A 26,566-nucleotide genomic window follows, 5' to 3' on the forward strand; every position below is an offset into this window, starting at 1 on the left:
AATACAGGTTTTGCACGTTATATCATTCATAAAAATAACAAAACTTTCAAGAGCAACCAATTTCCTCAAAAAAGCAGAAATACAAATATAATATTGTGAGCAAGCTTTCCATAGACTATATACTTACAAATCATTAAATTTATCCAGTGACAAATCTGGTGTGAAGACATCTAGTAGTCCAATTACCTATGAAAGACAACAAAAAAGACATAGGAAAAAGACTGGAATGTCACTATCACAAAAAAGGAAACCATAATAAGGGATATCACAAACTATACAAACTATGCAGCTGCATCTTGCCCTTGACTCTGAATTGAGGTCTTCAAGAGAGACACACTATAAGGGCTCTGTCTCCAGTCCAGGTCCCCTTATATACATTTTGAACTCTCTCCTTTGGCCTCCCTCTGCACAGAGAGGTCTGTCATGGGTGTGCACAAACTAGAAATGGTGGTTGGGCTCAAATATGAATCAAATTTGAGCCGAACTGCGTGCTGCGGAATGCTGGTCGAAATGACCAGCTGATCCAATCCGCTTGACCAAACTGGTTTGGCGGTTCAGGTGGCTAATACTTGTAAAGGGGAATCAGGTATGGATCCTCACTCAATTCCTCTTTACAAGTAAAGGGGTGGGAGTCCAGGAAATGTTCAGGGGAAGCTGGGCAGGGGTGGTGAGAGAGGTTAAAAGGTCCTTACCCAGCCGGCACAACTGCTGGCACCGCCAATTGCCCCCTGTGGCGCAGCCTCAAGCACATGCAAAGCTCCATTTAGGAAGCTGCCCGTGCAGCTCCAGCCTCCACACACTTTCAGCCTCCAGTGTTGCGTACACTCGGGGATGGGCAAGCAGCCATGCCGGCTTGGTAAGGACCTTTTAATCTCTCTTGCTGCCCCAACCCAGCCACCGCTGAACCAGGCTTATTCCGGCTCAATTAAGCCGCCGAACTGGTTCAGTGGTGAACAGTTCATGCACACCCCTACAGTCTGTGCACAGTATATGGAAAGGCCCTTAAAGAAGCCCCAGTGACATCATTCATATGGGCACATACGCATAAAAAAAGATGAGGCTGTTTGGGATAGCAATCACTAAACTTGTTGGCACCTTGCTATTAATTTCTGAAACACACAAATACATATCAGATTTGGTATGATGACTGGATGAATCAAATCAATCTTTATTATGGTCTTTAACCAGCATAAAGTAGGTTACAATGGAGTGTCTTAAAGATGGCATTAAAAGGCATAGAAATGGTGATTCAAGACTTAAAATCTCAAAACCTCTAAATCCTAAAACCTTAAAATCGCTAAGGCTTAAAAGCTCAGTCTCAAAATCTTAAAATCCTAAAACCTTAAAATTCCAAGATCCTAGAGTCTGTAAAGCTGTGAAACTATAAAATACTGGTTAAAAAATGCTATTGTAGATGCTAAAACTGAACTGTAAAACTATGAGCTGTGCCAGGCCTGCTTAGGTCTTGCTGCTTGTCAGGACCCGCCAGATTTTGCAAGCTGCTGCACAGAACTTGGCAACCTTATACATGGTAGCAGGATTGGAGTGAGAGTAGGAGAGAGGCATAGAATTGGCTTGAGCAACCTGGAGACTTGACTAGCAGCGGGAGGATGAGGGTAGTACAAATGTCTCTGCAGAATGGGCAATGGAGGAGAACATGTGCTGTTGTTTCAACTTGCCCAAAACCATAGGGGCACAGGAGTTCCAAGTGGGGAGTCTTCCTGTATCTGCCTTCTAGCACAGCTGAGGGGAGGGTACCACATCAGGCCAGGGTAAAGGCCTGATGATTCTGTGGTTTGGGACTTCCAGCTGTGTTAGGTATACAGTGGGGGATGCAGAGTATCTTAGTCTTTGGTTGATAAGGAAATTTGGGATCCTGCCTAGATCGGTTTGGCACTCTGTGTCCATTATGTGCTGTTTTATTAATGTTTTAGCCTGTTTGTAGCTCATGGCAAGTGGTGGGGGCGGGGTGGGGGGTGTCCCAGAGATGACATTTTAGTGACTAGATGATAAATTTGCTTGTATCCAGATAATAACAGGTTTGAGATAATTTCCATTACAGGTACATTTGTAGTCAAAATATGCAAGAGCTATAGGCATGTGCACAAAATGGATTTTGTGTTTTGTTCTAAGCTTGAAACAAAACACAAGATGTTTGAAACCTTTTGTCGAAACAGCGGCTGAGCCAGCTGTTTCAACAAAATAAACGTGAAAGTGTTTTCAGTGTTCAGACTATATGGAACAATGGGGAACTCAAATGACCCCATTGTTCCCCATGGGTAGCTCCTAGGGACACCAAAGTGGGCTGGGTAGTAGGGTATAATGAGTGTTACCTACCACCCAATGCACAAAATAAATGGGCAAGCAAGCGATTTTTAACAAATTTTTAAGCTTCCCTCCAAAACCAATTTTTAACTAACACTTTTAACCAATTTTTAACTGTTCCTCAAAACCCACATAGGATCCGATGGCAGTTTTGGGGAAAGGATAAAAAATTATTAAAAATCGCCCTCTTGCCCTTTTCTTTTGTGGGCTGGGTGCAGTGGTCCCTCTAACAGGGATTCCCAGGTGTTGTTGGCTACAGTTCCCATAATCCCCAGCTATAATGGCTTTTGCTTGGAGATTCTGGGAGTTGTAGTCAACAACATCTGGGAATCCATTAGAGGGAACACTGGTTGGGCAGTAGGTAGCACCCATCATGCCAGCTCTGGAAAGCCCAGCAGGAGAAGGTTGGCTTTTAGGAAGACCTGCTGCTACACCAAGCCAGCTTCCAAGTGTGAGTGATGGTATGTCACCATGTCCCTGGCTATGGAGAAAACTTTCTTGTTCTAGACACTGCTAAGCAGGCATGAGAGGACTTGACCGGCAACTGTTGCCAAGTCTGACCAGACTTGATGATGCATTGCCCCAAACTGGATCAGCCCTATTTCCCGGCCTGCCACCAGCTCCTTCAGGTACTGCAGAACACACAATGCTGCTCAGCACTGCTGCAGGGCTTGATGGGTTCCTCCCGTCCTCCTCCTCCTCCTCCTCTCCTCACCTGACCTCTTCAACCAGGAGGTCCCTCCACCTGGGCAGGGATGACAGCTTTGCCCTTCATCCAAAACATGCACTGCCAATGCACCCAAGGGTGTCATGAGCCAATACACCACTCCAGACCTTAGCTGACCTGCCAAGGCGATTCCTTCCTCAGTGGTCAGTATGGACTGGAGCTCACCCATCATCTTCTTGAGAAGAAGAGCAGCGGGCAAAGCCTGACTCAACGTTGTTGTCTCCGCACACAAGCCATTAGTGGCAACAAAGAATGGCTTGAGTGCCAAGACAACCTCGGAAAGGAGCATCCAGTCCTGGGTGGATAGGTCACACTTCCACAACACATATGCTTGCTAAGCTGTGGTGGCCAGCTCTCGCTGGAGCAAGAGAAAGGTGGAGTTCCACTGGGTTGGAACATCCTGAGGGATCAGGTGTGCAGGTAGGCCAAGCCCAAGCTGCCTCTCCTTGAGCTTCTGCCTACCATTTTCGCTCCAGTGGAAGTAAGCTGCTATCCTGAGGCACCTCTCCAAAAGAGCAGCCATGGTGGTGGCAGGCTGCTGCTCAGCGCCGTCACCAGAAAGGCCAAGTGCATCCCTCACGACCAGGTTCAGAGTGTGCACCACACAATGGATGGACACAAGCTGAAGCTGCTCAGCTGCCTTCACTATGTCCCTAGCATTGTCAGTCACCCTCTTGCTGACAGCCTGGACAGCCATCCCTCCAACTGGCAATCCATGGCAACTGACAGCTCATCCGCTGTGTGCTCAGTGTCCACCAGCTCTGCATGCAGCAGAGCCCACCTGTGCTTTGCTGTATGGGAGGGGCTGGCCACACCACCAGCAGCAGATGTCCCCTCGCTCTCCTGCCCCCACCAGTATGCTGTAAGGGAAAGGAAAGCAGCATGCAGCCCGCTCCTGCTGGTCTATAGATGAACAGTGAAGTGCATGTTGGTGTCAGGTGCTGCTGTGTGAAGCAGCACCGACACGGCTTCCCTGCATGCCTGCTGAAGGTGGTGCATGAGGGGATTTTATAGTTGGGGGCAAGCAATAGGAGCACCTGGCAGAAGCCAATGTGCTCCATCACCTGGAATGGCTGGTCATCCAAGGTGATCATCTCAGCAATGGCCTGGGTGATGAGATGGGGCTCTGGGCGACCAGACTGTTTGCCCACCAATTGCACTCACCATGCGGGCAACTTCCACTGCTTGGGAGCAGGAACAGCTGCCTTGCTGCCACTAGTCGAGGGCACACCAGGCCTATTGCTGCCAGTAGGAGCAGGGTGCCCCAGGTGATGCTGCCACAGGTGCTGCAGCATCCCTGATGTCAAAAGATGCTTAGCGTCTTTCCCTGTGCTGACCCTTGCCCTGCCGTGGATGCAGATATTATGGGTTGGGTCACCATGGCAGAGCTCAAAGTGATCCCACACCATGATGCCTTCAGCACCAGACCAGCCCCATTTCAGTGGTGGTGGTGCTGGGCCGCCACCACCACCACTGCCCTCCATCTGGGGCTGAGAAGGTCCAGGAACTGGAAGCAGAATGTCTTCCTCCTGCTCCTCCTCAGTCTCAGACCAGGTGGTCGCAATGCCAAGGGAAATTGGGGAGGATGGTGAGAGTGATCTGGCTAGTCCAGCAACCAACACCTCCTCCTCCGCTGCCACAGGAAGATCTTCTTCCCTGACAGGAGGACCTCCCCGCTAATTCTACCTCAGCTGCCACAGGCGGCTGCACTGCAGGACCACCCTCCTCCCAAAAGGAAAGCCTGTGCACAACCACCATTGGGGATAACTTGGGGAATAGGCGCTCTTTACTGCTGCCCACCACAACCAGCATCACCCCTCCCTCTGCCTGCCAATCTGCTCCTGGTTCTGCCTCGTATCCTCCCAACATCTTGGGTGTGGTTTTTTTTTTTTAATTCAAGCCCTAACTCTGATGGGTGGGGAAAAGAAGCACCTTTAAGGCAGGTATTTTAAAAAGAGAAATGGGGGATGTTCTATTTATGGTATCTATAGCACTGTAGTGCACACACAGAAACTAGAAAAATTAAATCCCTCCAAATAAAGAAACAGGCTTTGGGGGGTTAGCTTTTTTGGATGGGAGCGAGCAACAATGGAAGGGAAGGGAAAGGGGATTACTGTAGCCTCTCCTGGCCCACCCTCCTGTCCTACAGTCCTAGTGCCTAGTACCTAAATCCCTTCCCTAAACAAGGCCCTATTTAAATAACTCTAACATGATGTGGACTTACTTCCTGCCATCTTCTGCTGGAGTCTGGCCATGTGCTGCTCTCCAAGGAACTCAGGCCGAGCAGACATCGGGACTCAACAGCTGGGGGTAGGGCTGGTGTGTTCTGGTGCTCAGCCTGCCAGACTCTCTGTGTTTGTTTCCCTGGTGTTTTTTGGTCCCCCCCCCGCCCAAGAAAACTTTTTCTTTTTTGATATTTTGGGTCTTCAAGAGAGACACTATAAGGGCTCTGTCTCCAGTCCAAGTACCCTAATATACATTTTGAACTCTCTCCTTTGGCCTCCCCACCACACACCTAGCCAATGGGGACACAGTTGCCCACGACAACACTTGATTTGTATGATAACAAATCAACCAAGAAGCAAGGAAATCACAAGCCAACCAAAAGCCAGTGCCAGGAAACCAAGCAGGAACGGGGAAACAGGCCTCCAAAATGGCACTCCAAACACTCGAAACATTTTGACTGAAATGAGGTCATTTTGTTTCGAGCTCAAAATAGATGTTTTATTTTAAGGGCATTTTGGTTTTTATTTATTTGATTTATATACTGCCCTTCCTAAAGTGGCCCAGTGCGGTTTTGAGCTCGAAACACTCAAATCAGCCATTTAGCACTTGAAACGTTTTGCACCATCCCTAAAGAGCTATCTTTCTAAACTATGGGAACAGTGGAGACAAAGATTTACCAATGTTTATACTCACATTTTCATGCTTCATGTGTTTCAGCAGTCGCAGTTCCCGGTAGGCTCGTTTTGCAAAGAGTTCAGACTGAAATGGACGGTACAACTTCTTAATGGCTACTTTGGTTCCATTTTTCCTGTCAATAGCTGAGCTTGAAGGGAATGAAAAAAGAAATTATGTGAACGAGAATTAGACAGAAGGGTAAAGTTGTGTTCTTCGTTCAGAGACAATACATGTTCACCGGGCAAGTCTAGGTAGATGTCCATACCCAGGAGACAAAATTCAGTTTCTGTCTTGACACCCTTTGAGCTTTATGTTATGCTGTTTTACCTTATCCATCCAACTCTAAACACACAGTGGTTTACTGTTGTGCACTGCAAGACACTTGGACAACAGACTGTATACTTGCCAGTCCTTGCTCTCAATAAGGACTATTTCAGCACAGTTACTGTAAATGTGGAAGGCTAAGGCAGGCTTGGAAGTGGCATCACTCACCCATTCTCATTCACTCACATACACCTTCCTATTGAAACACTTGATCGCTCTTTGGCAAAAGTTGTGATTGATTACTAATTTGTCATGAGGATAGTACAAGCTTCTTCAGCGCTTTCTCCTTTGGCCCTTTTGCCTCACTAGGACCCCAATTCTTTGCTATTCAAAGTCTTCTGCACTCAAGAAGCCCTCAGCCTCATACTCTTACAGCTGATGGTATCAGTCTTCCAATTCAATCCTTATTTCTAGAGCTCCCTCACAGAATACCTGTGACGTCACTTTTACTTCCCTTGAATATCTTTTAAATGTATTAAGTAGGTGAACTCTGTCACGCGAGGTGTGACACAAAACAACATAAAGATAGCAAATGGCACATATACCTGGAATGTAAAATATTGACTAAAAGGCACTCCTAAAAACTGTCAACACTTAGTCAAACCAACAGTCATAGCTCTGTGTCTGAGAGAGAAAGAGAATATTCATGGAAGCTGAATTCAGAAGATGCTTTGAACCATGGTTCAGGGCAGTGATCGACACTATTTTTCAAGCGAGGGCCACTTTGGCAAAACAACCTTAAGGTGAAAGCCATTTTCCATTGTGCTGACTTCTGCACAATATTGTGCTTTGCCTAGTGCCAGGGCTCAGTTTAAGAGAAATTGAGCTCTATTGAGCCTCCATGCTAATTTGGAATGTATAAACAGAGCACTGAAAAGTGCACTTCTTCCCACTGCGGTCTCCATTGAGTTCTGTGGGTAAAGCACTCCTTGCACACCTTCCAAGATGGTTGGGGCTCAACAGGGCACCATTTTCCTTAAAGGAAACCTACTGGCAATGGGTATAAACAAAGCACTGTGTGGTGGAATGGTCATCCATGTGTAGTGCCAATGGGGCTATGCAGAATATTTCTGTTTCGGTCAAAGCTTTACATAAGGCTTATAAACAACTCAACAGGAAGCCACATTCAGGGCCAATGGGAGCCACCACTCCCAGGTCTTGCAATCAAGAACACTGGATTAGATGATCATGAACAACCAACAGTCAGCCTTGGGTTTGCATGTCCCTCCACTCACTTTTGCGCATAAGAGGGAGAAAGTTTAAAGCTTCCAGTTTCCCGATTCAAATAAATAACAAGTTTCCAGATTCATTTAAATACAAGAGGTTACATAAGAACAGCCCTGCTGGATCAGGCCCAAGGCCTATCTAATCCAGCATCCTGTTTCACACAGTGGCCCATCAGATGCTGCTGGGAAGCCCACAGGCAAGAGATGAAAGCATGCCCTCTCTCCTGCTGTTGTTCCTCTGCAACTGTTATTTAGAAGCATCCTGCCCCCAAGTATGGAGGCAGTCTAAAGCCATCAAGACTAATAGCCACTGATATACCTGTCCTCCATGAAATTGTCTAAGCCCTTTTTAAAGCCATCCAAGGTGGTGGCCATAACCACATCCCATGGCAGAGAATTCCACAGATTGATTATGTGCTGTGTGAAAAAGTGCTTCCTTTTGTTGGTCCTATATTTGCAAGCAATCAGTTTCATGGAATAACTCCTGGTTCAAGAGTTGTGCGAGGAGAAAAAAATTCTTTCTCCACACCATGCATAATTTTATTAGACCTCTATCATGTCTCCCTTCAGTCATCTTTTTTCTAAATTAAAGAGCCCCAGATAATGTAGCCTTGCCTCATAAGGAAGGTGCTCTAGGCTCCTGGTCATCTTGGTTGCCCTCTTCTACATCTTTTCTAGTTCTATGATAGCCCTTTTAAGATACTGTGACCAGAACTGTTCATAGTACTCCAGATGTGGTTGCAACATTGGTTTGTAGAAGGGCATTATGATACTAGCAGTTTTGTTTTCAATCCCCTTCCTAGAGGTTCCTAGCATTAAATTTGCCTTTTTCACAGCTGCTGCACACGACACTTTCAATGAACTGTCCACCACAACTCCAAGATCCTTCTGGTCTATCACTGACGGCTCAGACCCCATCAGATCATATGTAAAGTTGGGGGGGGGGGTTACCCCACAAAGTTGTGGTTTGTTCCAAGCTCGATCACAAGCCCAACTTGCAAACCAGCATCAAACCACAGTCTGATATCCTGAGATGTGAACTAACTCTAGTCTGAACATTTTCATACATTTGAGCAACATGGGAAAGTGTGGTTGGTTCAAACTGCAACCAGAAGCTTTAAACTTCCTGCTCTTGTGTGTGCAGGGGAGTGGGAAGAATGAAAGCCCAAGGTCCACTGCAACTGTTCATGAATCTCTAAATTATTTTTTGAAGATCATCTGAATTGGATCAGAGCTCATTCTGATCAAACAGTCCAATTGAATAAATTGAAGTGATCCTGCAAGCACATAAATGTGGAAATATACTGTAATAGATACTTATGTAGCTTGTCTGCAGAACAAAGCCCAACAGGATGCTGCTCAGTTTTATTCCTGGAAATGATAATAACTGATTCCCGTATTAATGTTTCCACAAGTATTTATTATGTTTATAACCATCCACTCCTAACAGCTCTAGATAGTTTACAACAAAATGTGTAAGTTCCAGTGCTCAAGAAATTCCTTCAAAAGTGATCCTGTGAGTGCCAAACATTGGGCAGCATCCAGACTAAGTTTAATGGGACTTAAGTTAGTCATGACTAACTTGTATCAACTATTTCTAAGTTACTTAGTCATAACTAACTTAGTCTTGATCCTGTCTATTGTACAGTATGGTCCATTATACAGTATGATCCTGTCCATTGTACAGTCACTACACACTGCTAGTACTATTTTGTCCCTTAGCACTGATTTCCCTGCAGTTGCACTTGCCCCTGTACAAATATATTGGGTAGTTGTGTGTAATCTGAGTTCCACTAGTTACTGTGACTTCTTTCCTTTCTCTTCTTCCCTGTTACAACATGGAAATGACAAGTCTAGAAAGGATGGAGTAAACAGCCAATACAAGACCCAACAGACCACATAATTTCCCTGCATCTAAAATCCTGTGAAAAAGGGGTATTACACACAGAATACTTTCCAGAAAAACGTGGGTATGCCAAAGGTTTGCCATTTGGTAACCAGGCTTGGCCTGCCAAAGTAACTTGGCAATTGTTCCCAGAGATAGGCAAATTTTAACTTGATTACACTTAATAGGATTTTAGATAGGGACACAAAATGAGAAAGCACTCCCATATTGTCTAAGGGCACATCTGTATGCAAGACTCATCTAGTGATAAATGAGAAGTGCTGTAAACAATTTCCAAATAAGAAGTGCAGTGTTATGCAATTTTATGCAACATTTTCCTGTGGAGCCTATAACAGCTGTATGAAATATGCAGTTCTCGTGGTCTTCAGTGTTAGGATTAGCACAGAAACACAGGAAGCTGCCTTATACCAAGTCAGACTATTGTTCCATCCAGCTCAGTATTGTCTATACATACTGGCAGAAGCTTCTCCAATATTGTAGGCAGGATTCTCTCTCAGCTCTATCTTGGAGATGCCAGGGAAGGAACTTGGAACCTTTTGCATGCAAACATGCAGGTGCTCTTCCCAGAGTGGCCCCATCCCCCAAGGGGAATATCTGACAGTACTCCCATATGCAGTCTCCCATTCAAATGCAAACCAGGACAGATCCTCCTTAGCAAAGGGGACAATTCATGCTTTCTACCACAAGACAAGTTCTCCTCTCTTAGCTGCTGGATATACAGAATCAGCATAGCTGCTATGGGGTTTATGGGTTTTAAAAAATAAGTTAAATTAGCAAGATCAGACCCAACCTCTTGCATAACATGGCAAACTAGCCGACCCTGCACAGAGTATCTGTGTGATCTTTGGGGCCGGCAACTTCTTCCTCTCCACCTTCTACCCGTCTCCGGCTGGCCTGTGCCAGGCCCAGGCTGCCGGGCCCAGTGCTGCTGCTGGGCCCGCCGCTGCCTCCGCGGCCAGCGCCGTGGCCTCGCCACCGTGGCCAGGCCCGCCGCTGCTTTGCCACCATGGCTGGGCCCGCAGCCGCCTTGCCTCGCCTCCACGGCTGGGCCCGCAGCCGCCTCACCTCCGCGGATGGGCCCGCCACAGCGACCAATTCTCCAGGGTGTGCCTCAGCCAATCAGGCACCTCCACCGCCCAGCCAATCAGCTGGGTGCCGGGACACACATTCCAAGGCTCATCCAGGAGAATTAAATATATAGACTGTTGTCACAATTTACTTCATTGCTGTTTAGGTATAGGCCAAGTTTCACAATTCACCTCAATGAAGGGAAGGCTTAGGAGGCTCTTGAACACCAAGACACTCAGTAAAAAGAAGCTAATCTACTCCATACACTCATCTTTGTAAATCTGATGGTCATTGGCCTCCTACATTTTATTATTATTATTATTATTATTATTATTATTATTATTAATTCGATTTCTATACCGCCCTTCCAAAAATGGCTCAGGGTGGTTTACACAGAGAAATAACAAACAAATAAGATGGAACCCTGTCCCCAAAGGGCTCACATTCTAAAAATAAACATAAGATATACACCAGCAACAGTCACTGGAGGTACTGTGCTGGGGGTGGATAGGGGGTGGGGGTGGATTTTACAACTAAGACCTTTCTATGGCAGGACCAAGTTATGGTTCTAGAGGTGCAGCTTCTTCCAATTGTCAACCCATTAGCGAGGTCCATCATCAGGGGTCTTACGCACTTAATGTCTGCATGAGAGGCAGAAATTCAGCAGGTGAAATACAGAAATGTAGTGATGGAGAAAAATCTACTGTGAATGGTTATGCAGCCACTCTTGTTTCCTGTTATTTAACAAGTTGTTCACAACAGCAGGATAAAGAGCAAATCAAGCGAGAGTCCAGAGGGTCTAAGTGACAGGACCCAAAAGAGTGCTTCAGAAATAATAAACTCAAAAGATTATTTCCCCACCTAAGCGCAGATGTCAGGAGTCTGTACTTTCTGCCAGCACACAAAATCTCATCCTGCAAAAGTCAACTTCTACAAAGCATCTCTCTCTCACACACACACACAAAACCCTTTGCAAAATATTACATTTCAGTATGAAAAAAGGCAAAAGTTGTGAGCTCCAGTTCTCGGGTGACGGCTCACAGCGAGGCAAGCAATCCTCACTAGAGCTCCAAGCGCTAGATTCAAATTAGGAGCCCATCCTCCCTCCCCGTGTGAGGTAAAAAGGCACCTCTAGAAGAGGTCCAGGCGGAAGAGGACTGGACAGGTGACATGCGAGGAATGGCCAACTAGTGCCAACGCCTCTCCCTTCGAGGGAGTTATGCAGAGCCCAGGGTGCCAGGGAAAGGCAGAAGTTGAGAAGCAAGCACAAGAACAATGCCGAAAACATAGCCATTGTTTGCTGACAATGCGAGGCGACAGAGGTCATCAGGGCGGTGGAAAGAAGCGCGAGAGAGACTCGGAGAAGCTGCCTCAGGGTCGCTTTTGTCTGCTTCTCGCCCCCGCGAAAAGGGGCCAAGGCGCGCGCGCGCACACACACTCACACACGCTCCCCTCCCCTCCCCTCCCCCGCCCGGTCTCCCCTTGCTTCCTCAGCAGGAGCTCACTCACCAAACAGCCCCGTAGGCTCCGGATCCCACAGGCTGCAGATCCCGGTAGCGCTCCCTCACTTCCCAGAGGGTCTTGGTGATCTCCTGCCGGTAGAAGCCCTTCTTAGGGGACGACATAGCCGCGCGGACAGCTTCCCCCTGGCTTGCAACAAAGACGGAAGGAGCTACTCGAGAGAAGAGAGTCAACTGGAGAGGGGCTGGGTTTGGGTTTAATCTTTGCCTCTGCGCGAGTGTATGCTGCTTTCCTCGTTTCCAGCCGCGTCTGTTGAACGTGGCTTTTGCTCCCCCCCTCCGCCCTTCCTTTCCACCATTCACTCCCTCTGGGAGGAGGAGACGACCATGCTGCAGTCATTGACTATGAATGAATGAAGGGGTTTCCATCACCCACCCCCACTCCCCACCCAAGCTGTTTGGGGGACTTGTTAAAATTAGAGTGTCTGTCGCTGCCTCGTTTCAGATCAAGGCCCGGAAAACGAAACATTGTTTCCCGAAAATAAAAGAATCACTTCTTCGTTTCTCCATTGTTGAAAATCATGTGTGAAGCTTTCTCTTCTCTGAAAACCTCCTGGATTTAAAGTTTCAACTGAAAACAACTTTTTAGTTGAGTGTGATTTTTTTTTTTTAAGAAGCAAACATTATTTTTAACGGTTTTCAGGACTTGCAAGTTGATCCTGTGCATGTTTACTCAGATGTAAAACCTCTGGTATTAGAGGGGTTTACTTCCTAGCAATTGAACATAGGATTGCTGCCTTAGAATAGGGCAAAGTCTAAGGAAAGTCCATGCCTGCAGAAATGTAATTAAAAATAGGTCGCGTTCGCTCTCCTAACCCTGTTATCAAGGGAAGCTAAATAAATGGGTTTGCCGCCGTGGTGCTGCTGGAATTGGTCTGATCCTGGCAGTTCACATGCAGGTGCAAAACTGGGCTGGGCTCCCTTGGTAGACTAGTTGCATTTAAGGTCTGGCTTTTTCTCATTGACTTAGAATGCCCCATCTTCTTCACTGCAACCACCAGAACATGTCTGCCTGTACTTATGGAGTATATTACATTTCGATATGTGTCCTCTAGTCCTGATCACTTAGTATGGCTTTGTTATTCCTTTAACCACTGTTTGACCTCTTTTCATAATAAGCAGGGTAGCTAAGCAGTGGTAACAAGTGAATATTTACACTTTTCAGTGTATGCTTATAAGAAGCTTATATGCTTATAACAGCCTTGCTGGATCAGGCCCATCTAGTCCAGCATCCTTCTTCAAACAGTGGCCCACCAGATGCCTCTGGGAAGGCCACAAGCAAGAGCTGAGGGCATGCCCTCTCTCCCACTGTGACTTCCCTGCAACTGATATTCAGAGGCATCTTGCCTCTGAGGCTGGAGGTGGTCTATAGCCCTCAGACTAGGGTGGAGTCATGTTCATTGACTTATTTGCTGGAGGTATGGCAGATTTTTTCCACTCTGTGGCAAATGTGTGACTCACTCACCCTGAGCAAAAACTGTCTGTTTTGTAGGTTATGGTTAACCACATTGACATTGTAGTGGGATGTGAAAATTGACAGCCTGTGCTCATAGTAAACAAGTCAAGAGAGGTTGAAGAACAAAGGGTGGCTATCATGAAAGTGTTTTTGTGAATTTACCCCAGGTCCAAATGTTCACAGAAGAGTACCTATTGTAGGGCTGATGCAGGCACTCTCAGAGGTGACCCTCTCACTCCATTGTAGTAGAGAGGCAGTAATAAAAACAATGGCATCATGCCTTATTTTCCATTTCACCTTTACCCAAGAGGCCACGACAGTCTTGTAAAAGGAGATTTTGTATAGTAATTTTATCTCTGTGTGATGGGGAGCACGTGGAGTGGAAACAGTTTTAACAACACCTCTAGGAGCAATAATAAAAAATCTACTAAAGCACATTTAGAACTGATTTATTTGGTATTAGTTTTCTTAGTCGTTTATTTTATCACATACAAAAACTGATTAGAGAAGGTTGAATTACACTAACGAATAAATCAGTTTAGCATGGTGAAAACTGAAGATAACAAATACATAGTAAACTTTATGTGTTGGAGTATACATTATATCTGGTAGCCTATAATATTTATTTTGGAATACATAGATACTAGTATATATTTTGGAATAGGCATATATTGTATACTGGAGCATTATGCACAAATATGAACACAAAACACAAATATAATGCATAATCAAGATAGGAAACACACTTTTCTAACGAGAGACCTAGTAATCCTTGTTTGCACTCCAGAAAGACGAGCAAATTTACTAATGAATTCCAGTTCTAGAGCCCCTTGCTCTAACTGCCTTATTGACATATTGTTTACAATGTGTTTTCTTTCTCCCCCCAGTTAAGGATAACTCTTTTCATAATCTAATAAAGTGGGTTCTGATATACAATAAGCTTATGCTACAATAAATCCAGTTGTTTTTAAGATGAAAGAAGAGATTTCATTGTGGCAGGATAGATAACAACTCTACTATCAAATGGGGAATTCCTAGAGAGATGAAGAAACCTGTGGGTGGAATATTTCTTTGTTTCTATTTTAATATTTAATTTTAGTGGCTGACATGGTGACCGTGGAAGTTAAGTAGCCCTTTGGAGTAACTTCTGAGTACTGCTATTGAGTAACTTAGTCTAGATGTCAGCTAATGTTTTCATTTCCTTATCTAGGCCTGTTTTAAAAGGCAAAAAGCTGCTTAGAAAAGGAAACTGCAAAAGTGCCGTTATCCATGGAAAGTTTTTAATATAATTTCCGCCACAGTGCAAACCCAGTGCAAGCTGCATTGGTGCAGTTTACCTACGTAATAGAAAGTTCTTTGCACAGTCTCCCACTTTTGTCAGTCAGTCAGTCTTTATTACTGTCTTTGACCAATAACACAACATCTAAAACAACATAAAATTTTAAACATAGCCATATTAATAACATAACTGTACATTGGATCTAAGCACTAGAGAGCAGAGTGCTATGAACTTGTATTGCAGAACAACATAATTTTACCACTGTGTGTGTGATAGATGAATTCTAGCAGATATTTGGTGTAGAATTCATCCGATTGACCTGGCAGATTATGTAAAAGAGGGTCGATTAACTTTCACCTAAGGTCTACATAAAAGACACACTGCAGGAGCACATGTGCAACTGATTCAATCTCAGAGTTACAGGGGCAATATCTCTGTTCAATTGGGATTCTGTTGTATCTGCTACCAACCAATAATTCTGAAGGGAGGGCAATCATACAGGCCCTTGAAAAGGCCCATCTATGTTTCGGGAAAGTGAGGAGAAACAGATAATCTGCTGGGCGAGTTCTCATCCCACCACTGAGCAGGAGAAATGACCTAGATGTCCTAGACAGGTCTTTCTGAAACTCCATATCCCAGATCCTTCGTTTAATAAGTTCTTTGGCCCTGTCCAAACCCAGAGGCGTAACTAGGGAAAACAGCGCCCGGGGCAAGCACTGAAATGGTGCTCCCCCCCCACTGCGCCCCCAACATACTACATTATACTTAGGTTTTTCCTCACAAGCAACAACCCTGTGGAGTTGGCCTGTATCTCAAACAACAGAATTATGATGCAATGATGATACACACTGATGAAGTTCACCTGATGATTATTTGGCTAAGGAGAACTAATGAATTCACTAGTCACAACAGAGAATCAAGGAAGCTGCTGTTCTTTAGAGGATCCACCAACTTGGACTTGTAATGAAAGAAAATTTCAGCAACACATTCAATCAGCCTCTGCAAGGTGAACTGCTTTTTTCAAAGTCTCTTTACAACTCCAATCACTTCAACTTCACAGGGTTGTTGTGAGAAGAAACTCAAATATGTAGTACACCGCTCTGGGCTCCTTGGAGAAAGAGCGGGATATAAATGTAAAAATAAATAAATAAATAAATAATAAACTTCTAACCATTCTTTGGAAGCCTCCCTCTTTCTGTAGGCTGCCAAGCACAAACTATAAATAGGCATCTCATTAAGATTTGGAGTCCTTTCCAGGCCTTTACAAAGCTCTCCTAGTATGGCAAACGTGGGAATTAGTACCAATAAAAAAAGTGATTGAGTCAGAATGGGAGGACCAGCACATACAAGAACAAGGGTATCAATAGGGTGAGCAAATGCAAATACATCCTTTGAGAATTTGACAAATAAATCTCTATATGGGGTAGAAAGTAAAGAGCTATTTCAAGCATTCTGTTTTACAAAACTTGCCATCATTGTACAGTTTCCTAAATATCTGTTATTTGATTTATTGAAAACTCATCACAGTCAGTCATTTTTTAATTAATGCAAACTGGGAACAACAATAGGAGCTCTATTAAATGTACCTAGCCTACCAGTGATTTTCCCCCCAAAAGGGAATTTGAACTAATATATCAGAAAATGAGGAGCTATAAACATGATTAATAAGCATATTAAACTTTCCTTATCACATTTGTTGGCAGTTTTTATCTGGTCACAGTTGAAATTCCATGGAGAAATGGAATTTCAATTCTAAGCAATGTAGAATTGTATTTTGGTCATTTTCCAGTAGGAAAACAGACTTATATGATGATGGCACCTCTGTCTCTTTCATAGGAAGCTAGATCAACAGTTCATCATGAGTTTATTCTGAAAATGGTGCATTCAGATTCACAGTACCACAATAAATCTATGCTCGTGCTCTTTAATTATAGTTGAAGACTTAACATTTCAAAGAGGGGATGGAGGAGGAGGCTTGGGAAAGAGAGTGAGCGCGCGGGGCGCAAGATAGAGAGAAGGAGGGAAATGGAGGAGACGGGAAAGAGAGAGTGAGAGAGTTAGAGGGGGAAGTGGAGGAGACTTGGGAAAGAGAGAGCGAGAGAGTGAGAAGGAGGGAAGTGGAGGAGACGGGAAAGAGAGAGCGAGAAGGAGGGAAGTGGAGGAGACGGGAAAGAGAGAGCGAGTTAGAGAGAAGGAGGAAGCTCAATTGAGCCATTTCAGAAAGCCAAACTGGTGAAGGTTAGTCACCTATAGCAACCTGGCTGCAACATTCCACACCAATAGCAATTTCGAGCCGTTTCAGCCCGATCCTGACCAAGGAAGAAACCAGTGAAGCGGAGCAAAATGCAATAATGCCAAGCCCGCCCGCCGCGCCCACCCGACCAAGTTCATACACAAATTTCATTGATCTTCTATCATCGATCTCACACACACTCCTGGCTGGTGCTGCTTGCTTGGCTTGTGTTGTTAGCCCGCCACGCCACGCCACGCCTGCCCGCCCCCCCCCCCCGATCAAGTTCACACACACAGATTTCATTGATCTATATATCAGGGGCGTAACGAGGCTGGAGTGGGCCCAGAGACAAAATTTTAAAATGGGCCCCTCGCTGATACACACACACTCACTTCACATTTGACTTGCCTTTGGGGGCCCCCTCGAGGTGTGGGGGCCCCCAGGCAGCCGCCTCCCCTTGCCTAATGGTAGTTACGCCCCTGCTATATATCATCGATGATCTCGCTCTGTGTGCCTGCAAAACCCCTCCCTAGACCAGGCAGGGACTCCCTCTGGGTGGGCAGAAGGCAGGGGGGGCTGCCTGCTGTTAGGGCTGCTGCCAACAATGACTGCAGCTGTTGCCACGGCCAGAAATTTTTCTTCCCCCCTCCAATATTCGTCGTGCCAAGCATGTTTAAAATACCAAGCCCTCAATGTCTTGCTTCCAAGAGCAACGCGGAGATGGATCCTGATTCCATGCCAGGCACCAATCCTGGATGGGGGGGGAACCCTACCTCCTTTCAGCTCTTAAAGGCAATGCAATGCACGCTCCTCCTTCGCTACAGCATAAATGGTTTGTTGTTGCAAAAGCCCAAGGTGGTGGGAAAGGCAAAACATTATACGTTAAAATAAACTTAATAGAAGTACTCCTCAACAGATGCAAGGTCCATTTGTTTCACCTCTGGTCTACAGAAAATCTACATGCATGCGAGTTGGGGGTGGGGAGGAGAGGAATGGTTCAAGATCAGAGCATGACTTTTCAGAGACAACTTAAAGCCCAAGTCATCACTTTCCTAGAAATTAAGTCTTGGGTGTGGATAAGTTTTCCCCTTGCAATTAGAAGATGCTTGGCAAAACAACAAAATAAAAACCAAGGGGTGGGGAGATCAGTCTGGGCTGCAAACAGGTTGCCAGCTTCTAAACCGGCCCCTGCCGCTCGGCTTTAGCAACCGCCTCGAGGCTCCCCGCTCTCTTCCATCCAAGCCGCAACTTTTGCAAGAAAGCACCGGTCACGCAGCCGAGCAAGGCGGGGATTGTTTTCTGGGTCAAGCTGGGAACTCTGCTTGCAATGCAAATTGCAATCCCTTGGAGCAGACACGGGGCTGCAGAGGGGGCGGGACCAGATTCATACATTGCATTCAAAAAACAAAACCAAAAACCAAAAACTAACCCCACACACACACACACATTTTCCCCAGGAGAACTTAGGTGCGTCCGCCTCCTGAGGCGTGCTTACGAGGAGCAGCCCTCCCTGCGAGTAAAGAAGACGCCGAGGATCGCAACCCTCTGAAACACACACCTTGTCCACTCCTGGCTGGTGCTGCTTGCTTGGCTTGTGTTGTTAGCCCGCCCCGCCCCGCCCAGCCGCGCCCGCCCGCCCCCCGACCAAGTTCACACACTGATTTCATGATTGATCTATCATTGATGATGATCTCACACACACCTTGTCCACTCCTGGCTGGTGCTGCTTGCTTGGCTTGTGTGCGGGCTCAGTGTGCAGCAGCAGAAAAACGCTCCGTGTCCCGTCGCTCCTCCAACTCTCTGCCTCGTCGCCGAGTCACTCACGTGCTGCACGGCGAGCTGGGAGGAGGAGTCAGACACCACACCACCAGGACCACGCATGCCCGACTGGTGGCGGGGCGGGGACTGGGGAGTGCCGCGGAGAGTACTTGCTTGTTGTTCCTCCTGCACATGCTCAGCTGTTGTGATGATGACGACAAATTTTAGGCGCCTGCGCGTGGTGCCAGAGCCAGCCAACCAAGCAATGGGGGGGGGCGCCACGCCCGGTCAGACTGCTCACTTTTGACTTGACTGCTGCCTGCACTTAAAAAACAAACCAACCCGGGAAAGCCAGGGGATCGGCGCGGGGGCACTTTTGGCGCCCCCCACGTGACCAGCCAGGGTGGCGCCTGGGGCACGTGCCCCCCTGCCCCCCCTATCGTTATGCCCATGGTGCTAAGGACTTAAGAGCTCTTCTCATCCCCACTTGTGACTGGGATAAAAAGACCATGTCATCTGCATATAAAAGTACAGGAAGCCATCGATCTGCCAACTTTGGGGCATGTATATCTAAGCCCTGAAGTCACTTAAAAGATTTTACATAGATGTTGAATAATGAAGGGGCCAAAATGCACTGTTGCTTGACACACACCCCCAAGATGTCCTAATAGGCCTAGCTAACTGGCCCTGTCCATTGTATCTCACTCTAAGGCTTGTATTGTCATACAATTTGATCAGCAGCAGCAAGAGCCTCTTATCTATCGAGGTGCTACTCAGCCTGGACCTTGGGCGTACTCTAGAAATTGAATCGAACACTGCCTTAAAGTCTACAAATGTGGCAAATAAGGTAGATTTGGGGAATCTTGTATATTTCTCAACTAGGTGTTGTACAACCAGACAGTGGTCAGTCGTAGAATGCCCTGATCTAAAACCTGCCTGCTCATCTTCCAAGAATTGCTCCTGCTCCAACCAGTCCATAGGTTTCTGATTTAATAGCCTATCATACATTTTGCTAATAATATTAAGTAGGCTTATGAGTCTGTAATTATATGGGACATTTCTGTTACCCTTTTTAAAGATAGGTACCACAATTGCCAGACCCCAGTCTTCTGGAATACGGGCAGAGTTGTTTATATAGGTAAATAAGGCTGCCAACACTTATGCCCATCACTCAGGATTAGCTTTGATCATCTCAACTGGGATAAAATAATTTCCAGGTGCTTTGTCACTCTTAAGTTGATCTATACGTTGTTTGACTTCTGCAGTAGATAATGGGGGCCAATTCTGAGTGCTTTGGAGTGAGAGCTCTGACTTGGGGGGGATAATTGGCAGTCTCCCACTTTGAACAATGTACATGTAGTTCCCTGTTCAAGTAGCTACTGCAAAGTTAGTATAATATATAAGTCGTAATTATAGTTTATCACAAGAAACCTTCAGAGAGCAGCTCCCCAACTTTAGTATCTTGATTCTTGAATTTCAGCATGTAATTCAGGCCTTAGAGCAGGGTTTCTCAATGTGTGGGTCCCCAGATGTTATTGGACTTCAACTCCCATAATCCCCAGCCCCAGCGGCCTTTGGTTGGGAATTATGGGAACTGAAGTCCAATTACATCTGGGGACCCACACATTGAGAAACCCTGCCTTAGAGGAAGGCCATTGCCTGCATGCCCTTGCTGCTGGATTCCTAGAAACGGCAAGTCTGGTTAGCCGTACAAGGAATAAAGTGCTGGACTAGATGGACTACTGTTCTGATCCAACAGGGCTCTTGGGGGGGGGGGGGGGGTTGCCTTAAATTTTAGTAGGGTTTGTGTGCTAATTTCTGAAAATATAACATAACATTTTGGGATAAGTCTGAAGTTAGGAATATTGGCTGACATGATTTTCATGCTTCCAGCATTTTCCAGTGTGTGTATACAGTTGCAAATATGTGTTTCAAAAGTTATAGTTATAGAAATGTTTAAGCTGTTGTACAGCAATGTAGTTTAAATATGTTCAAGGGGTAAAGAGGGAAGGAGTTTGGTTGAAAGAAAGAAGCTGCAGCAGTGGGACCCTTGTAGGCAAGCTGAGAAAGTCTGAAGTTATTATCACGAGAACCAGGGTGCACCAGCAGGCAGGAGTGGGGAAGGCAGGGTAAACCTTACTTTCCCCACAGACAAGCAAGGTGCAGGTTGTGGAGAACGCTCTGCACTCCCATACTGGCAGCCCCGCTCCATGAAGCACAGCAGAGCAGGGCAGAGGGAATGTTACTACCAATGCTTTTCTGCTGGCTCCCAGGAGCCCCCCCCCTTTTGTTTGAGTCTCCAGGCTTGGAGATCCCACTCTTGACATGCTCAGGAGCCTCACAGCATCGTTAGCTCTCTGTTTATGGCACATGGGGACAGGTCACTTAGTGGGCCAGTTGCCCCCAGATTTGACTCCTAACAAACAAATTGGAAAGGGGAGCAGATGCATGTCCTCCCTATGTTGGGACATCCTAAGTAGACCGCAGAAGTTAACTAAAGCAGGTTAAGTTCTGGCCAAGGCCACTCTGCATTTAGAGTGAACTGCCTCATCCTCCCCTCCTTTTTGCAAAGCCAGCTAATGCACTAGCTAATTGCAGCCAGCTATTACGCCAATTAACTTAGTGGGAAGAACGCAGATAAGGATCCCGGAGGTAATTCTCCTCCCTCACAAAAGAGGGTGAGTCAGCAATAAGGACCTCAAGATGCACACATTAAAAGTACTGACTGGATTATTGAACTCTCCATCCATGCAGATTTCCTCTTCTCACATCTATGCACTCATTTTCATGGCAATCAGCCTTGGCTTGCTTCAGCAATTCCCCCATTGTTAAACCCAAGATGAGCGATCAGCAGCAATGGAATCCTTGCTGGTCCCACCCAACACACCTATTCAACAAAAAAGGTCAATTGGAATGTTCCCCTAGGACATGTTTTGGGGTATACGCACGTGGACAAATGTGTTGGTACCCCTCCACAAAAAAAGAAGAACCCACAATTGTCTCTGAAATAACTTGAAACTGACAAAAGTAATTGGCACCCATCATTGTTTATTCCGCATTTAACAAAAATCATACTTTGCTTTAGAGTTTTGATGCAATAGAATATTACAAATAATAACACAAATGAAAATGGCATGGACAAAAATGATGGGACCCTTAACCTAATATTTTATTGCACAACCTTTAGAGGCAACTACTGCAAACAAGCAATTCCTGTAGCTCTCAATGAGACTTCTGCACCGGTCAACAGGTAGTCTGGCCCACTCTTGCTGAGCAAACTGCTCCAGCTGTATCAGGTTCGAAGGGTGCCTTCTCCAGACTGCATGCTTCAGTTCTTTCCATAGATGTTCGATAGGATTCAAATCAGGGCTCATAGAAGGCCACTTCAGAATAGTCCAATGTTTTGTTCTTAGTCATTCTTGGGTGCTTTTAGCTGTGTGTTTCGAGTCATTATCCTGTTGGAGGATCCATGACCTGCGACTGAGACAGAGCTTTCTGACACTGGGCAGTGCGTTTTGCTCCAGAATGTCTTGATAGTCTTGAGATTTCATTGTTCCCTGCACAGACTCAAGGCACCCCGTGCCAGACGCAGCAAAGCAGCCCCAAAACATAACCGAGCCTCCTCGGAAGGGAGAAGTGTGGGTTTTAGGGATAAGTAGAGGAAGCTCTGCACTCTAAAGGAAAGCCCAATTTCTGTTCAGGGAAAGACCTCTTCAGCTGGGAGGCAGGTCTGAAACAAACTAATCAAGCAAGGCATCCTAACCATAAAAAGATAAAAGTAATAAAGGAGGAATCTTAACTTTAGAACATCTCAAAGAACTGTTGTAAGTTAAACTTATCTTGAAATCTGAAACCATTACGCTTATGTTTACATTTAATACCTGAAACCATTACACTTTAAGAATTTGTGGAACATCAAGCTTCAGTATAATAAAATAAGTTATTTTAACTTTATCAAGGTGCAAGAATGTTTTCTTTCCTCTCCCACATTCACCAGAAGTGTTACAATATACTACTGAGCAACATATCAGAGGCAGAAGTATAATAAAGAACAAGCACTGTCACAAGTCCTTAACAATAGCAATAGCACTTACATTTATATACTGCTTTATAGCCGGAGCTCTCTAAGCAGTTTACAGTGATTTAGCATATTGCCCCCAACATTCTGGGTACTCATTTTACCGACCTTGGAAGGATGGAAGGCTGAGTCAACCTTGAGCCCCTGGTCAGGATCAAACTTGTAACCTTCTGGTTACAGGGCAGCAGTTTTACCACTGCGCCACCAGGGGCTCTTAAGACTGTGATACTGATCTCAGGTGGTGGCAGCAGAGTTACCTGAAGAAAGGGTGACCTTCACAAGCATTCCCAGGGCAGAGCATTATGGCGCCAGTAGGTTGTGCATGATATCAGCCACTGTAAGTATTCTTAGGCTAACCAAATGTCTATCTCAATATGTTAAGATTTCATGCTCAATTTTTACTTTTATAGTGCTTTTTGTGCTCTCTACAAACTATTTCCACTTTAGTATATTAAAACAATATTCAGGGTGTTGTTTTTTAAGTTGAGGTACAAACTGCTCTAGCAAAACAATTTCTGTGTGGATATTTTTATGGTCATTCTAGTATATATAGTCATAGCAACTACTTTTTTAAAAAAGGGGGCGGGAGGGGAAGTTCTACATTTTCCTGTGTTACTAATGCTTTCTTCCCATTTGGACATGCTTTTTTTTGGTTGTTGCCTGACAACCTCCCCTAACCTCACAATGTTGCTGAGACTAGCTAATTCAGGCTTGCTGTCGCTTGAGTTCACTTTTGAGACAGTTTCGCTAAAGGCAATCAATGCAGGCCAGTGACAAATTGCATTGTTCCCGTTGGCTTTTTAGTGGTTATTGTGGACTTGTCCTCTGTATAAATGACACATATGGAAAGGCAGCCCTCTATTCCTTTCATCTGCCGATTTAGATGTCAGGCAAAACGAAAGCTTCCCCAGTTGTTACATTACAAACACTTCAACATTCTTCACAATTCAGCTGTTTTTCCCTTTTGCACTGCTAGCTGTGCCAATTGGTTCACTCTGATAACAAATGGAGGAACTTCTGACCTTGCACAAACTCTAACATTCAGTTTATGGCTTTTTTATTTGAAGAGCAGGGAATGATTTCTTCCTTTAAAGCCAGGAGTCCACTGGAAAATTTACAGATTACAGCATGTTTGTATGACAACAGTCCTTAGGTCCTTAGCAGCATGCTAACGTCTTTAGCAGCATGCAGTGGATTTAACAGAACGAGTTAATGCGTCTGTGAGTGTGGGTTGTCTTTCCCCCCTCTTCTGGATGCTCTTATTTGTAAATAAATTAAAATCAAAAGAACAAACTGAATATAACAAAACCAAAGAGACAGCTGATGTTTAAAGTGATAGGGATAGTTAATTTGAATTGCTTAGGGATAATAATTACCTAATACTAGAATTTGGCAACACAGCTGACATGAGAGGAGAGCTGGTCTTGTGGTAGCAAGCATGACTTGTCCCCTTAGCTAAGCAGGGTCTGCCCTGGTTGCATATGAATGGGAGACTAGAAGTGTGAGCACTGGAAGATATTCCCCTCAGGGGATGGAGCTGCTCTGTGAAGGTTCCAAGTTCCCTCCTTGGCATCTCCAAGATAAGCCTGAGAGAGATTCCTGCCTGCAACCTTGGAGAAGCTGCTGCCAGTCTGTGAAGACAATACTGAGCTACAGTAGATCGACTAATGGTCTGACTCAGTATATGGCAGCTTCCTATGTAAGCATGCCAAAGTGTATCTTCCCCTCCCCCACCAAAGGATACGATCCCAAACTGGAATCCCTATCTCAAATGCACAGGCAGCCCACTCCTAATATTTGCACAGAAATAACTCCCACTGGTTTCAGTAGATTAATTCCCAAGCAAGTATGCATCGGATTGGAGCTTTAGTAGGAAATGGCCCCATTGCTCACAGTACTTCAATGGAAACATGTTGAAAATTGGCGCCACAAGCCAAACAAGCTAATTTTGAATAAATTCTGTTCAGATTGTTGGCTCCAACCCAGTGAGACTTAGTTATGACTATCTGAAAGCCATTAATTTTAATGAGTGTGACTTTATTTGGATCAGGAATAATATATTTAGGGTAAAGTCCCCAATAAAAGCCACCACCCCAGGCGTAGCCAGCCCGCCGGCAGCCCATGTGTGGCCATGGTGGGTGCCCCAATAGCCTCGCCCCCCCACGTCTGATGTCAGATGCAGGCGATAGCCACGCCCCTGCATCTGACGTCAGACATGTTGGAAATTCTCTGTGGTGAGAGAATCCCTTTCTCATTATAGCAGAGTGCACAGAAGCACAACACAGCGGATTTTGTTAGGCATGCGTGTATCCTGAGAGTAAAGTAACTTGGAGCCAATTCATAGTTTCAAATCAATATAAAAGGCATTTATTAAGGAACTCCATTCTAGATAGGAAAGTGAGGAGTTAGGATCTCTAATCTATCTATCTAGCTGGATGCAGATGGATTCTGCATCTTCTCTACACATATGGTGCAGGGAGAGAGGCTTGCCATGTTGCAAGGTAGAAGGGCAGGAAGGGAAGAGCGAGAGAGAAAGGAAGTTGATCCCTAAGAGTAGCAATCTACATTTCAAAGGGATAGCATCAGAGCAGTGGAGAAGTGATGACCAATGTCTTGACCCTCTAGCCCTCTGACTTACTAGTCTGTCCTCCACTGTCTGAGGCAAAGAGATAGCGCAAAGTCCTTTAACTTCCAACATGACGCAGGGGGCGTGGTCTGGCTCCCAAACAGAGCCTTGAGGCTCCGTTCGGGAGTTGATGCGGCCCCTTCAGCAGTTAAACTAAGGCTGGCGCTGCCTTCGCAGCGCAGCCCAGGAAGCAGCTCGAAGAGCCGCTTCTGGGCTGCGTTGCGAACGCAGCACCAGTCTTAGCTTCTGAAGGGGCTGCGCGACCCCTTCAGGAGTTAGTTAGGCTGGCGCTGCGTTCGCAGCATGCAGCCAGGAGCAACTTTTCCCTGCCTTTGCAGGGAAGAGCCACTCCTGGCTGGCGCTGCAAACGCAGCACCAGCCTTAGTTTAGTTCCCAAAGGGGCCGTGTGGCCCCCACTCGGGAGCTAAACTACCGCCCCTGCGTCTGACATCAGATGCAGGGGGGCATGTCGGGGCCGCTCTTGCGGCCCCTGATTGGTCACTGGCCCGGGTTCTTTGAACCCGTTGGCCCAATGGTGGCTCCGCCCCTGCCCCCCCCCAGACTATTCCTCTAACTTCCCTTTTTCTCCTCTGAATCCCAATTAACCTTTTGATATTTTCTTTTAACATGGTATTTTTCATCACTATATGTCCTTTGGAGCAAACATTATAGGCAACGGAAAATAAGATTATTCTCATCAATCATTCCCCTCATGCTAAAAAATATGATAGTTTAAAATTAACAGTCATTTTCTAGCAATTATTCTAGCAGTACACTCACCACATCTCCTCACAAATGCAGAGTCAGTATTTGAATGTGTTTTTGTGTGTAGTGTTTTCTCCTTTTGTGGCTCACCAGTAGCAACTGTAGTAAATTCTGTTAGGAAAGATGATCAACTCAAAGTAGTAGCTCCCTTTAAGGATCTGGCAAGTATGTAGAAATAAATTTAAGACCATTACCAGAACTCTGTCTGAATCCAAGAGAGTAGGGATATGCAAACAGGTTCGAATGCAAACTGGTTCAGTTCAAAGGTTCAAACTCAGATCAAACAGGGCATTGAATTGGCAATGCCAGTCCAAGTTTGAACCCAACAGAGCCTGGTTCCAAACAGAGAACTGGCACCCTATTGGCGCTGGGGG

General features: G+C 45.6%; 1 protein-coding gene across 3 annotated transcripts in view; it reads right to left on the reverse strand.

Annotated features, from left to right (window-relative positions):
- MAPK12 (mitogen-activated protein kinase 12) overlaps positions 1-12,269 on the reverse strand; it is a 62,446-nt gene extending 50,177 nt beyond the window's left edge. For 2 of the 3 annotated variants that reach the window (XM_053256589.1, XM_053256590.1), the window contains exons 1-3: positions 11,987-12,269; positions 5,972-6,101; positions 128-186 (exon numbers count right to left, since the gene is read on the reverse strand). In XM_053256589.1, coding sequence (XP_053112564.1) covers positions 128-186; positions 5,972-6,101; positions 11,987-12,102 — 305 coding nt within the window. In that variant the 5' untranslated portion in view covers positions 12,103-12,269. Of the gene's footprint in view, positions 1-127; positions 187-5,971; positions 6,102-10,199; positions 10,260-11,986 lie in introns of those variants that run through there. The other variant, XM_053256591.1, reaches the window with a different exon arrangement.
- Between the last annotated feature and the right edge of the window lie 14,297 nt (positions 12,270-26,566).

This window comes from Hemicordylus capensis, chromosome 5, assembly GCF_027244095.1.
Source record: "Hemicordylus capensis ecotype Gifberg chromosome 5, rHemCap1.1.pri, whole genome shotgun sequence".
Classification (NCBI taxonomy): Eukaryota; Metazoa; Chordata; class Lepidosauria; order Squamata; family Cordylidae; genus Hemicordylus; species Hemicordylus capensis.